The following is a 13,096-nucleotide window of genomic DNA, read 5'->3' as shown; positions in this document are numbered from 1 at the left end:
GTACCACAGTTTACCCATTCTCCTGGTGAGGGACATGGGGGCTTTTTCCAACTGAGGGTTATTATGAAAAAGCTGCTATGAACTCTTATACAATGTTTTTGTGAACCTGTGTTTTTACGGACCTTTGTTTTTATTTCTCTGGGGTAACTATCTAAGGGTGGAATTGATGAGCCAAAGCTTTTTAAGAAACTATCAGACCTCTCTTACTTGTCGGCTGTTGTGGTTTTTCTGGGCTGTGGTTCTTTAAGACTTCAAATTCTCCATCTAAATTTTACCTGCCTGGCAAGGAGCAGACAGACGCTTGCCCTCAGGATAGAAGCTGTAAAGATGGGAAACTCACTGTTGTCATTTCATTTTTCCAAATGGCATCTACCCTTTAGTTTCTGTCTGCTTTCAGTGTCTCACCAGTGCCTTAAGATACCTATTTTTTATGCTTTATCCAGAGTACATAGTTTTCGTCTGCAGGAGGGCTGTACCAGTAAGAGAACCCAATCACAGAGGAATTTAAATCAGATGTAGTATTCTGGATTTACTGGAGTTCCTCTGATGAGAGTCGGGCAAAAGTCTGAGTCATCAATTCCCCAGAAAGATGAAACAGAAAGCCAGGGTACCTTTCTCTTAGGATTAATTCTGAGGAGTCAACTCATATCAGTGAAGCTTACCCTGTGGAGAGGATTTTGGATTCACCCTCAACTTTAAGCGATCTTCATCTTGTGTGGTTGAAGTAGATGTCAAGAGGCCTCTTGAAAAATGGGCCAAATGGGCATTCAAGTGGGTGAGATATGCCAGCTAAATGGCAGTCCTGGTGAAGATGCTGCAATGAGGACTTGGCTTAAAGTGAGAATTTGAAAAACACATGGCAATTTGGCAATAGCTATAAAAATTATATTATTTGACCTAGTAATTCCGCTTCTAGGAATTTATTCCATGAATTCACATACATGAAAAATACGGCATATATTCATTGCTTGTAATAGCATAAGATTGTCGATAGCCTGATACATACTGACGGAGAGAGATATCTTATTTTGTATGTCTTGTTTTCTGTCTATGTTAGTCAGCTTGGGCTGACAGGACAGAATACTATAGACGAGGTGGCTTAAAAAGCAGAAATTCCCAGTCTCACAGTTTGGAGACTGGAAATCAGATGCCAGTGTGGTTGGCTTCTGGTGAGTTATCTCTTCCTGGCTAGCATGCAGCTGCCTTCTCACTGTATCTTTACCTCAGGGCAGAGAGAGGGAGAGGGAGGCAGAAGGTATGAAGGGGGCAGAGTATGGGTTTTCATGGGGAATAACAGGCGAGGTCTGGTAGGCATGCTTGAGCAAGCTTGAGATGAAGAGTTTGGGTAACTTGGGTGGACTCTGGGCCGTGGGGTGATCTCTGGCTGTCTAGCACCTGGCCCTGGGGTGATCAGGGCAGAGGTCATATTGTGCCTGGAGTGCAGAAGCCAGAGAAAGGGGCCAGTTCAGGGAATGGGCTCCGAGCTGGTTGGTCTGCACATCAGTGGTGCGCCCACAGGGACGCTGTTGGCTTTACTTGGCAACTGACTAGTCTGCCAATAGCCCAGATTGACAAAACTCTTCCCCCTCAAATGTCAGTGCTTTATAAATTGCAGAAAAGTTTTAAAATTGACGAAGACTGTTGTGAATATGGGGCTTCCCTGGTGACTCAGTCAGTAAAGAATCTGCCTGTGATGCACAAGGACCCGGGTTCAATCCCTGGGTTGGGAAGATCTCCTGGAGAAGGAAATGGCAACCCACTGCAGTAGTCTTTCCTGGAGAATTCCATGGAAGGAGGAGCCTGGCAGGCTACAGTCCATGGGGTCACAAGAGTCAGACACAAGAGTTGTATATATGAAATGAAATCTTTATGGTTATTATTCACTTGGAGCAAATATTTGTATTTTAAAGTGATTATTTTCACTATTTGTAAAAATAACAATGATTCTTTGGACTCCTCTGAGGGTGATTTTTGTCATTACTTTTAGCTCATGGAAATTAACTATTTCTTTTCTCTTTTGTCTGCTAAAAGCTTTGTATTCAATGATATATGTTCAAGAAACGCTGGTGACCATCTTTTGAGTTGTAGCTGTGAAATGATATAACTATTTGAAAAATAAGCCTATTAGAGCTTATATTTTCAGATCTAGTTTTTCCCTCACAAAGTTCTCTCAAGGGAACTCTGCTTTATTCCAGCCACCTCGTCGTGACTGTTCTTTGTTGTTTTTGTTTTTTGTTGGGTTGTTCTCCTTTTGGAATTTCCTTCAGGATCTGGAGCATATGCTTAGGAATATCTTCAGGGGTAGCATATTTTTTCATCCCTTTAAGGTGCTTTGATTTTATGGAAATCACCAAATGCACATTAAGTGGAGTGTAAGATTGAGTTGATGATAGGATTAAAAACAAAAAGAAAACAAGGAAAGAAAGAAAGAAAAAAGATCTGACTAGAGGTCAGTAATGGGACTGGGTGATTTTCCCAGGCAGGGCTCAGACCAGCCCCAAACACAACTCTGAGAGGGACGGTCCTCCATTAGCTGGGGCATCGGCCACTCACCTGGAATAGGGGCTCCTGAGCCATGAAGAGACAGGGCTGGTTTTGATGAGTAGGTTTAGATTCTAAAAGCCAGTAAGGGCGGGTGGTTTGAAAACTGGCCTCTTTTGTACATGAGGAAGGGAAATATCTGAAGGAAGTAAAAATGGAGTGGAAAAAAGCTAGATGAGGTTGGAGGTTGCAATTGTAGAGGAAATGAGTATTTAAAGAACTCAGATTCTCTTACTAGAGGTGCTGGGCAAGAAGCCTAGTTCCCTTTTAGATGAGTCATGCACAGGACATGTCAAGTTTTAGGTCACTGCTGACACTCCGCCCATTTAGAGTTGGCTCATCTAGGCTCAGCTGGTAAAGAATTCACCTGCATTGCAGGAGACCAGGGTTCAATCCCTGGGTTGGGAAGATCCCCTGGAGAAGGGAAAGGCTACCCACTCCAGTATTCTGGCCTGGAGAAGTGTATAGTCCGTGGGGTTGCAAAGAGTCAGACACGACTGAGCGACTTTCAGTTTCCTCTAATACACCATAAAATTATATGGTGTATTTATGAAGTGAAATATTACTTACTTTGAATTATTTAGATACTGTTTACCATCATTAGTGAAGATTAGGAGAGTCTGTTCTCTATAAAAAAAGTTTACACTGATTACAGTGACTATCTGGTATTGGTCACTTAAGGTCCTAAATGAGTGCCTCCTTATTAATACAAAATGGATATAAACACAGATGTTATTTGCAGTGTTCTTTTATTAAATCCATGACATTGATAGGTTGTTGCTTATATAAAGAAGTTTTATAAAAGTTGTAGATGGTTGGGATGTTTTAAGATGTTATATAATCAAAGCATGAGACTGGTTTTCTTTTCGTGGAGTGTGGTGCAGAGAAAGAACACAGCCATATTGTCATGACTGTAGTAATCAAGAGAGTTATCCTAAGTCTGCTCTCACAAAGCTGTGTTGTTGTTCTGACCATGAGTGCTCACATGGTCATCTTCCACGGTAGCTGTCATTGATATCCAGAATTGTATAGCATGGCCTGAGTCTCTAAAACCAAAAGCTTAGCTGGAAGAGACATCCTCACTGATCTGTTTGCACTTAGACTTTGTAGCTGCACTAACAGTAGTCACATATGTAAGTAGCAAATGGCATAATGTGTCTTGAGTTAAGGCAAGACTACCATTTAACGTAGTTTCATATAATCTGTACTTCGATGGTGCTGAATAGACTTTCTCATAAAGCATCTTAAACAGTTCTCTGAAGATAATTACAGCTGAAATCATGAAGGACTAAAATCGTGACACTTAGTAACCGTGACTGTCACATGGATCCTCAAGGAAAATAATGAATTTTTTTTTTTCTGCATCCAGTTCTCTTACAGCTAGCAAGTGACGCGTTACCAAATGATATGACCTTGGCTCTTGCTTATCTCCTGGCTTTACCACAGGTAAGTTTGCCCTTACCAAGAAAAAAGGACTTAAAAAATGAATAAACTGAAAGTCTTTACTGGGATTTTCACCGGTGAATTGTTTATTGCATGTTTCACTTCTTCTGGTTGTTCCTCTGCATAATACAAGGGCTGTGGTCAGTATCTGAAGAGTAAAGTCTACAATGTTAGCTGAAATCTTGATTTTAAAATCTGCTTTCACATGCATAGGATCTGGCCTTTATAATCTGTCTGAATTTTAATGTAGTCATGTTAAGATGAGCTTGAGTCAATTTGATAGAAACTTTGAACCAAAATTCTACAGTAAGGACTAGAAATGTAATGGTTTATGATGGTTGTGCTAATTTCCTTTCAGCTGAGCTCTTTCTCTTGTGTTCCCCTGTAGGTGTTAGACGCTAACAAATGCTTTGAAAAGCAGTCCCACTCCGCTCTCTCTCTCCAACTGGCAGCCTATTACTATAGCCTCCAGATCTACGCCCAGTTGGCTCCATGTTTCAGGGACAAATGCCATCCTCTTTACAGGGTGAGTCCTCACAGTTTCCACTTTATTAATGAGAAACGGTAAAGCTTTTCTAAAGTAGTTAAAACACGTGTTTGCCTCTTTGGAGAGACTGAAGCACTTTGCATTCAGAATGCATTCACAGTGGCTGTGTTAGATGGAGTTGCTTTTCCAGGCATTAATAAGAGGCAGAGGTTCTAGTATGTAAGGTGAATGTTGATTTGCCCCTAACTTCTCTGTCATTTATTTTATTTTACAGCATTCTTAGGAAAGGCTGAAGTGGTAGAGGAGAAATGGAGAACTGGCTTTGTAACTACCTTTTCAAGAGGAAGATGACTCTAATTTAGGACAGTATGCAATGTCGTTCTTTGAATAGCACTGCACTTTTATTTATTTTTAAGCCAGAGAGGTATGAGAGTAGTAATTGTGCAGATGAAATGTTGAGACACACTATGCCTACTTACCCCCATGCTTCTGACATCCTTTATTTAACTTTATTGTTAATTTCTGAGTGAGAGCACCTAAGCTTGACCTCAAGTTACATTGCCTTCTTTTTGGACCCGAAAGGGTTCAGGTGCTGCTAGAAAATGGAAGGTGGTTTACTTGTATGCACCAGCTCTAAGCATTAGCATTCAGAAATGATCTCCTTTTTATACTGGATATTTTAAGAGAATTACCACTTTAAGAATAGATAAGCAAATAGATTAGACTTTCAAATCCACTCTGTGTACAGATTCAAGTTTCAGTATCTATTGAGGCAGGATTCTTCCTCCCCTGACCCAGAGCAGACTGCAGAGAAAGAATTTGGATGCCTTGGCCATCCAAAACATATCTAAGAGCCTGTAAGTATATGAAAACATTCTGTTTATGGCAAAATCTATGGCTTTCATTCATCAGTTTTTATTTAGACAGAGAAAGGGGAATGAGGGAACCCTCTGCCATGCAGGTTACTCTCCCAAGGGCATCATCATTATGAGCGGGTATTGTTTTCAGAAATGGGTATATTAGGATGAAATTTGGGCCAAGAAAAGGACTGTCTTTTTTAGGCTAGTTCATATATTACTTTATTTTGGAAATTTTGATTTTTTTTTTTGATAGCTACTGCTGCTTTGTACTACTTTGTTTCCTATGCTCTAGTAATTGTCCTTTGTTTTGCTTTTATATCACAGGTATGTTTTTGTTTGAGATAAGGAATTGACCTACTGTATTATAACTTTCGGGAAAGAAGTGATTATATATAGGTGGAAGTGTGGCAGGTTAATTTCTGGAACAGTGTACTTACTTAATGGAACAAGCATCGTTTCTTCCTTTCTGTTGCTTCTGCATTTTTCTTCCAGGCATCTGGCAGAGTAGCCTTTCCAGAGTGGAGGTCTGGGCTTCCTCTTCTCCACTTCCAGTGCTTCAGTGGTTTCCCATGGTCCTAGCAAGGTCGTCTGGCCTCTGTCTGTTTCCTCACCTTCATTTTCCTTTTGTTCCAGCCATACCAAGCTGCCTAAATTTCTCACACAGCCCGTGTGTCCTGTCCCTTGTCTTCAGCACGTTGTACTCTTTTGCCCGTATGTTGTGCCAGCGTGCCTTCGCTCAGTACTCGGGTCCTGCCACCCGGTGCCGTCCTGTGTGCTCCCCGGCTGTGCTGCAGGCCCCTCTGCTGTCTGTACCGCCCTTTCCTTCCCGCGTGACTTTTATACTGTGTTACTTTGAATTTGCCTGTTTTCATCTACTAGATAACAAGCTGTTTCAGGCCAGTGTCTGTGTTGTATTCGTTGGTTTCCTCGTTGCAGGACCTGGAATGTCAAGGGGAGTAAACGGATGTTCCCTGGGGTAGAATACTCAAAATTAATGAGCTGTCCTTCAGTACATAGGAAGCAGTTGGATTATGTGTGTGTTTATCAAAAATATTTGTCAGATGACTGCTTGTGCCAGGCAGTGTTCTAGATCTGGGGAAGACAGTAGTGGACAGCTTATATAAAAACCCTTCTCCTTTTCAGATTTATATTCTGTTTGGGGAGGGGCACCATCAACAACAAAAAAAGTAAATAAAATATATTCTTTGTTTAGTTATGATAAGAGCTTTGAAAACAAAAAGCAAAGAAGAAAGTTAAGCAGTGGAGTACAGTTTAAAACAGGCTCAGGAAAGGCCTTAGTTAAGCGGGTGACCTTTGACTAAAGAAAAGGATAAGCATAGCATCAGGAAGACTGGGGAGAGGAGAGAATTCAAGATGGAGGGATGGAACCTGTAACAGAGAAGTTAATATGTCCCTGTGCCATCCTATATACTCTAGTGTTTTTTTCACAAGTATTTAAGAAAGTATTGAAATATTACTTTATAAAATGTGAGGCACAGAAGTGTTGCCCAACTCCAGAGGGAAAGGATAGCAGTGGAGTCGGTGACCAGACTTCACTGTGACCCGATCGGGTCTCCTCTCGGCTGGGAAGGTGTCAGGAGGGGTCACAGCAGTGGTGTATGTGGGGCTTGTTTAGGGGAGTTGTCTGGGAATGATAGAAGGATGAGACTCACCTTGGGAAGGCATAGGCTGTCTTAGTGCCTTTCACATTCATTCTGCAGTTTGATCCATTGAGCAGCCTCATTTTGCAGAAGTGGCGGCCTCTGTGCAGAAGGTAAGACTCGGAAAAATTGGGTTACTTGCTCAGGGTCGCTCCGGTAGAAAGTGACCTCGGTCACCAGAGCTCCTGATTCCAGTCTTTCCCTGCCCATCGCCTGGTCATGCGGCCACTCCAGCTTTGTTTCAGAAGCAGCGTGTCCCTGTGTTTCGGAGCCGAGTGATCTCTGGCTTGCACTCCCAGCATGATGTTTCTACCCGCTTTGCAGTGGCTGCTGGCTGAAATCTCTATTCCCGTGTTTGACTGGGAAGCCCCTCAGTGAACACTGGTAGCTCTTCCTCACCCTGCCAGTCATGATCCTGACAGTGGCTCATTTGAAGTTTATGCTCTGACTGTTTGGACTGTATATTTCTCTGAATTTGACATCCTTTCCGACATCTTGGTGTCTGTGCAGATGTAATTCTCCTGCCTGAAATACCTGTTGCTTCTCCTAGCAGCAGATAAGTCTGAGCTTAAAAAAGCCTCCTGTGTGAAGCTTTCTCTGCTGCCTGAAATGATTTTTTAAAAAAATTTTCTATCTTACCTTTCTAATTATTGTAAATACATCTTTTTTTTTTTTTAAATTTGAAAAATAAAGTGAAAGTCGCTCAGTCATGTCCGACTCTTTGTGACCCCATGGACTGTAGCCTAGCAGGCCTCTCCGTCCATGGAATTCTCCAGGCCAGAATACTGGAGTGGGTAGCCTTTCCCTTCTCCAGGGAATCTTCCCAACCCAGGGATCAAACCCAGGTCTCCCGCATTGCATGCAGATTCTTTACCAGCTGAGCCACAAGTTAACAAGACAGCTCTCTTTCAGACGTCCCCTGGAGCGGATCTTGCAGGCTGTGGTAGCCGGTGCACCTCGTCTTCTTTCCACATATGATCCTGTTGAGGGCAGGAATCCCCGTCTATTCTGAATCCCGAGGACATCACCCCCCTCTAGTTACTCAGTGACTGTTTGTTGGCATGTGACTAACTTGAGGAATCATTTCAGCTGCTACGGTTTGAACAGCCGTCAGTATTACATTTTGGGAGTCCTTACTTTTCATGGATGGGCCTGTTAGCTGGATGTTTTAAGTATGTTTGCATTGTCCATTGACTACCTAATGGCTCATTATTTGAATCTTTTCAGTATCTCTCCCTGCAAAAAACCACACTGCTGAGTTTGAATTAGACATGACAAACTCCTGATGAATCATCTTGGAAACGGAGATTCAACTGGTTTCAATTTGTTGCCCACACATAATAACTCTCCACGAAGCTTTGCTTCCACTCGATTATCAGTTCAGCTTGTTTCTATTTGCACAGTCTTTTCACGTTTTCTCTTTACACCCCCTGCAGTTCTGAACTGCGGGAATGATAACTTAGGTAGATTACTAGGTTTGAATGAAAGTATTGATATAATTTGTGGTGTCATTTCTGATAAGAAGCCTGTGCATCTTGGTGTGAAGCACATCCTGCGTCAGCCACACAGACGCCCAGGACCCGGCAGCAAACCTGGGTGATCACTGGAGCAGCCCAGTGGGCCTTTTTTCTTTTTAATATTTATTGATTGACTGATTGATTGATGGATTGATTTAGCTTGCTGCACCAGATCTTAGTTGCAGCATATAGAATCTAGTTCCCTGACCAGGGATCGAACCCCGGCCCCCTGCCCTGGGGGTGTGGCGTCTTAGCCACCTGACCACTGGGGAAGTCACTCATGTTTCTTTTTAGAGATCTATAATGATGATTGGCAAATGGTCACTTGCAGAGAATTTCCTCTTCTAGTATTTGTCCTAATCAACTTTTTATGTTAAAAAAACAATGCACACATGGCAAAAAACAGATGATGAAAATAGGATAAAACAAAAGGTCAGTTTCCCTTTTGTATCCCTCCGGAAATAGTTACGGATGTACATATTTATATAACAACTTTTTAATACAGATATGAGTAAGCTATACACATTTCTGTACCTTGTTTATTTGTATCTTACCTTTGTAATTATTGTAATATTCTTTTTTACAAACTGCTTTTTTACAAACTGAAGTATTGTAATTTTTTTACAAATCGAAGTATTGAAATTTACAAAGTGTTTATTTCTGGTATACAAACAAAGTGGTTCAGTTATACATAATAAGCATGCAAGTACACACATGCATATATTCTTTTCCATCGTAGGTTATTACAAGATATTGAATATAGTTCCCTGTGCTATACAGTATGACCTCATTGTTTATCTGTTTTATACAGAATACTGTGTATCTGCTAATCTCAAACTCCTAATTTATCCCTCTTCACGTATATGCATCTTGAAGTATGATTTCTCTAGCTAAAAAAAAAAAAAGTTTAAGAAGATAAAATCATTTAAAAATGGAAATGTGTCTTTTAGTTTTATATGCTAGAGAATCAAACCCAGCAGGGGATGAAATTCAAAACTTTATGGTAGACTATTTCTAAGATGCATTTTTTAAGCTACTAATTGAAAATACTAAGGAGAAAATTATCTCAAGCAAATAACAACCCTAGAGGGGAAACATACCACCTGTTTAAAACTTTCCAAACAATATTACCAAGAAATGGAGACTATTAAGCCTGAATGGATTTATTACCTCTACTAGTTAGTAGTACTAGATGAAGTCATTCAGCATTCTAGTGTCATAAATATTTATGTACATTAAAAAATTGTTTTGTTTTTTTTTTTACAGGGACTTGGCCATAGTCTTTAAAGAAAGCATATTTTTTCCTACACCTTAAAGAAACTGCATTGCCAGATTTGGGGGAAAATTAGAATAATTTAATTCTCTACACTTCTTAAATTTTTGATGCCTTTTTATGTTTTCAGTTTTTGTAGTATCATTTCGATACTAAACATGGGCGATTTCAAAGCTACCCGTAAAGTCCTTCAAAAGTTTCTTAGATGCTAAAAGCTTTTGTACTCATGGATCATGTCTTTGAACTTAGGTGGAAAAAGAGGGAGAGAGGTTTGAATATACTCTGCTCAAAAATTAGTGACTTTACGTGTGAAGCTGGATGTAGGACATTCAAGGAGCTCTGCTGGTACAGTGGAGAGCCCATGAGATGAGAGACCAAGAGGCTTGAGTCTCTTCCTTGCTGTGAGACTCCAGCTCAGGATGCCTAATTAGAGATTGGCATCTATAAAGCAGTTACCAGCAGTCTCCTGTGCCCATCACTGGGTTGGTATGAAGGTCAGATCAAAATCATGTGAAAGTGCTTTAGAAACTTTAATACTGTGCACTTGTGAAGTGAATGAATGAATGTGCGAAATGAAGTGTTGGGCTGAGTAGAGGATGCTTTTGGAATATATTGAGAGAAATTATGATGAGCCCAGGGGAAGAATTGTTACTAGAATTTAAAACTTACATTGGAAGTAATCATGACAGGTAAAGTTTCTGGAGGAAGGGACAGAAAGTAGTAGTGATAATGGTTAGAAAATTTGCATGGAAAGCTAGAACTTAAAACATGCCCATCCATCTACTCTCTATGAAGCGTGTGTCAAGAACAAAGTATTGGTCGGCCAAAAGATTCATTCGAATTTTTGCCCCAAATTGCATCTCTAGTAAGCAAAGGATCTGGTATATAAATTAGTACTACTGACATAAAATCTGCTGCTCCTCTTTGGTGTGCCCCGCCTTTACCCCACAGCTCTAACGTCCTGTGGGAAAGACACATTCACTAAGTACACATGGTTTCTGCCCTCCAGAAACTAATTTAATACTTAAAAGAGAGGCAATGTAAAGTATGCAACAGAAGTACAATTAAAATGTAACAGATGTATCAGTAATGTGCGTGCATAGTCATTCAGTCGTGTCCTACTCTTTGCAACCCTATGTTCTACCTGCCAGGCTCCTCTGTCCCTGGGATTCTCCAGGCAAGATTACTGTAGTGGGTTGCCATTTCCCTCCCTCTCCAGGGTCTCTTCCCGACCCAGGGATCGAACCCGTATCTTTGAGTCTCCTGCATTGGCAGACAGCTTCTTTATCACTGTGCCACCTGGGAATACCTTTGAGTAAATTCCATAATTGCTTTCATTTTTGGAGCCCCTCCTACGGCTCCAGGTCTTGGTTTGTGTATTTTATATATATATGTGTGTGTGTGTGTAGTTTCTTAGGCTTTGTGCAACCACGTAAACTATAGTATATTACCATTTTATAGATAAGACTATTAAGTTTGTAGTTGTCAAGTAGCTTGCACAAGGGCACCCAGCGAGTAACTTATGTGTATCCATGCTTATTACATTCTGTCATGCCATTTTCTTCATTGGAAAAAAGGAATAGGTGTTTTTTTGCCACATATGAAAATGAAGGTTGTATGTGGAGACTTGAAACTCTCTGTAAGATAAAGAAAAGCTGGTGTAATGTTAGTAGTGGCAGTTATGTTCATTATTGCTGTGTGCTATTCAATACTCTTGAAGCTGAACTCTAACCTGGTTTGGGAATTTGTTTCGTAAATGGTGTTAGAATAGAAATGAGATCAGATATGTAGTGTATTCTCCCAATACAGGTACCAAATCCGTGCTGCTGTTGCTAAGTCGCTTCAGTCTGGTCCAACTCTGTGAGACCCCATAGACGGCAGCCCACCAGGCTCCACCGTCCCTGGGATTCTCCAGGCAAGAACACTGGAGTGGGTTGCCATTTCCTTCTCCAATGCCTAAGAGTGAAAAGTGAAAGTGAAGTCGCTCAGTCGTGTCCGACTCTTAGCGACCCCATGGACTGCAGCCTACTAGGCTCTTCCATCCATGGGATTTTCCAGGCAAGAGTACTGGAGTGGGGTGCCATTGCCTTCCCCGATGAGTCTGCTAGTGGAGTGCAAAACCAGTACAAAGAGCTCCCTGAAAGAACACCTCCAGAAGAGCTGTCCTGCTGCCCTAAGACCCCAGTTGCTGGATATTTGCTCCTGCTCTCTCTCTTTCTAGTCAGAAAAGTGCTCACTGGATGAGGTGGAGACGAACAGGCAACAACAGGGCACACCAGGATGCAGAGCATGTGTGGATGGGCTGCTGGCTCCCTGGCAACATCTGTGTGCTGGACAGCTCCAGAGGGGGCTGTGCCTCTGGGCGGTGGTTCAAGGAGGGGCCTTGTGAACTTCAGTCTGTAAGCAGAAGGGAGCCAGGTTAAATGACAGATGAAGAGGCACTAAGAGCTGAGGAATGGAATCTGATTTGCCTAAATCCACTGCCAGATATGCCAGCCTTATACTGCTTATTCCCAAATCACTTCTAAATGCAGTTAGATCAGCTTTATTCACTCCCATCTTCCCATCAGGGTTTAGCCATCTAGGCTTAGCACATATTCTCGCCTTTACTGGAATTTGTTTCCCTTTTTTCTTTTTTAAATATAATTTTATTTATTTTTAGCCATGCTGGGTCTTCCTTGCTGCACAGGTGTTTCTCTAACTGCAGCAAGCAAAGGCTCGTTGCGGTATGAGGGATTCTCATCGTGGTGGTTTCTCTTGTTGCAGAGCATGGGCTCTAGGGTGTGTGGGCTTCAGCAGTTGTGGCTCCTGGGCTCTAGAGCACAGGTTCAGTAATTGTGGCCCATGGGCTTAGTTGCTCCAAAGCATGTGGGATCTTCCTGGACCAGGATTGAACCCATGTCTCCTGCATTGGCAGGTGGATTCTTTACCAGTGATCCACCAGGGGAACCCCTGTTTCTTGATGGCCTTTTTTTTACTACTTAACACCTGAATAGTTAGACTAGAAATTAACTCTTCCACGAAGCCCTGCTTAACACATGCCCGAAGCCAACCCCTCTGTATTCATTCCCGTAGCGCCCTGTGCTTAGTGGTTTCAAACCACTTATAGTCGTTTGTTTGATTGTCTTTCCTTATAGACTACATTCCTGGAGGAAAGGGTCACATCTTAGGGTATCACCTGGCAATAATAGGTGCACAAAAAGTATTTGTTGAGTGAATGACAGATGATCTTACAGCTACTTACTTGAGAGCATTGGTTTTCAAAGCCAGGTCTTTTGACTTGAGACAGATATCTGCAGTTTTTGAGGATAGGA

General features: G+C 41.7%; 1 protein-coding gene across 1 annotated transcript in view; it reads left to right on the top strand.

Moving 5' to 3' along the window:
- NBAS (NBAS subunit of NRZ tethering complex) overlaps nucleotides 1-13,096 on the top strand; it is a 308,496-nt gene that overhangs the window by 186,745 nt on the left and 108,655 nt on the right. The window contains exons 39-40 of the mRNA XM_061154831.1: nucleotides 3,911-3,987; nucleotides 4,373-4,510. Coding sequence (XP_061010814.1) covers nucleotides 3,911-3,987; nucleotides 4,373-4,510 — 215 coding nt within the window. The remainder of the gene's footprint in view (nucleotides 1-3,910; nucleotides 3,988-4,372; nucleotides 4,511-13,096) is intronic.

The sequence above is a fragment of the Dama dama genome, chromosome 11, assembly GCF_033118175.1.
Source record: "Dama dama isolate Ldn47 chromosome 11, ASM3311817v1, whole genome shotgun sequence".
Taxonomy (NCBI): Eukaryota; Metazoa; Chordata; class Mammalia; order Artiodactyla; family Cervidae; genus Dama; species Dama dama.
The sequence above is the reverse complement of the archived record's forward strand: the minus strand, read 5'-3'. Positions and strand labels throughout refer to the sequence as shown.